Source organism: Ochotona princeps, chromosome 24 (genome assembly GCF_030435755.1).
Source record: "Ochotona princeps isolate mOchPri1 chromosome 24, mOchPri1.hap1, whole genome shotgun sequence".
Lineage (NCBI taxonomy): Eukaryota > Metazoa > Chordata > Mammalia > Lagomorpha > Ochotonidae > Ochotona > Ochotona princeps.
The window spans coordinates 28,024,851-28,026,151 of NC_080855.1; the positions used below are offsets into that span (position 1 = coordinate 28,024,851).

Below are 1,301 nucleotides of genomic sequence, written 5' to 3' on the forward strand. Positions count from 1 at the left end.
ACTCAGAACTTGTCTCCCGGCTGACCTCAGCCAGAGCCCTGGGGGCTGGGGGAGAGAGGGCAGTTTCCTCTGATACTGGGGAGTGACTCAGGAACCAGTGGGGGACAAGGGGGAGGCAGGGACCTTCCAGTGTCTTTGTTGGCTAAGGCTCAGGAATCCAGAGAAACTGGTCATGGGGAGGCCCCACCTCCCTCTGCCCCGCCTCTCTGGCAGCACCATATAAGCTACTGCACCTGCCGCCGGCGAGGCGGCTGTTGGCTGGAAGGAACTGGTCTGCTCACACTCAGGACGGCTCCTGCGGGTTCTGCGTCTGTGTCTCCCTCTCGCCTGGAATCCTACAACTATCTCCCGGATCGTTCCATCCACCTTCTTGCCACATCAGGTCTTTGAGCCCGGCCCGTGGGACCCGGAGCCATGGCTTCCATGGGGCTACAGGTGATGGGCATAGCCTTGGCTGTGCTGGGCTGGCTGGGCGCCATGCTGAGCTGCGCCATGCCCATGTGGCGGGTGACGGCTTTCATCGGCAGCAACATTGTCACCTCGCAGGTCACCTGGGAGGGCCTGTGGATGAACTGTGTGGTGCAGAGCACGGGCCAGATGCAGTGCAAGGTGTACGACTCGCTGCTGGCGCTGCCGCAGGACCTGCAGGCGGCCCGCGCGCTCATGATCATCTGTATCATCGTGGCCGCCGTGGGCGTGCTGCTGTCTGTGGTCGGGGGCAAGTGCACCAACTGCGTGGAGGATGACACGGCCAAGGCCAAGACCATGATCGTTGCGGGCGTGGTGTTCCTGCTGGCCGGCCTGCTGGTGATGGTGCCCGTGTCCTGGACGGCCCACAATGTCATCCGCGACTTCTACAACCCGCTGGTGGCCTCGGGCCAGAAACGAGAGATGGGAGCCTCGCTCTATATCGGCTGGGCCGCCTCGGGCCTGCTCCTGCTCGGTGGTGCCCTGCTCTGCTGTAACTGCCCACCCCGCGCCGAAAAACCCTACTCTGCCAAGTATTCGGCCGCCCGCTCAGCGCCGGCCAGCAACTACGTGTAAGGTGCCACCGCGGCCGTTTGCCACTCAGGGGGTCTGTCGCTCTCGGTCGAATTTCCCCTAGGATTGAACTCCCGGCTGTGACTTAGCAGGAGGCCTGCCCGGTGGCCAGTCCTCAGCCCCACCTGCCTGGCCCACTTTGGGATACCTGCCTGGCCCCAAGATGGATGCCAAAGACCCCCACCCTTCTTTGAATCGCTCCCGGGTGCAGGAGGCGACGGAGCGGGGAGCTGGCCCTGCTGGCCCGGACAGCCAGCCCT

The 1,301-nt window shown here is 64.1% G+C and overlaps 1 protein-coding gene across 1 annotated transcript; it reads left to right on the forward strand.

Annotated features, from left to right (window-relative positions):
* Positions 1-290: 290 nt before the first annotated feature.
* CLDN4 (claudin 4) lies at positions 291-1,096 on the forward strand. Its single transcript, XM_004587004.2, has one exon. The coding sequence runs from the start codon at positions 415-417 to the stop codon at positions 1,042-1,044; it is 630 nt and encodes a 209-aa protein (XP_004587061.1). The 5' UTR covers positions 291-414; the 3' UTR covers positions 1,045-1,096.
* The last annotated feature ends 205 nt before the right edge of the window (positions 1,097-1,301 follow it).

What these genes read in the sequence shown, in the direction of transcription:
- CLDN4 (XM_004587004.2), top strand. Translation starts at nt 415, where the DNA reads ATGGCTTCCATGGGGCTACAGGTGATGGGCATAGCCTTGGCTGTGCTG.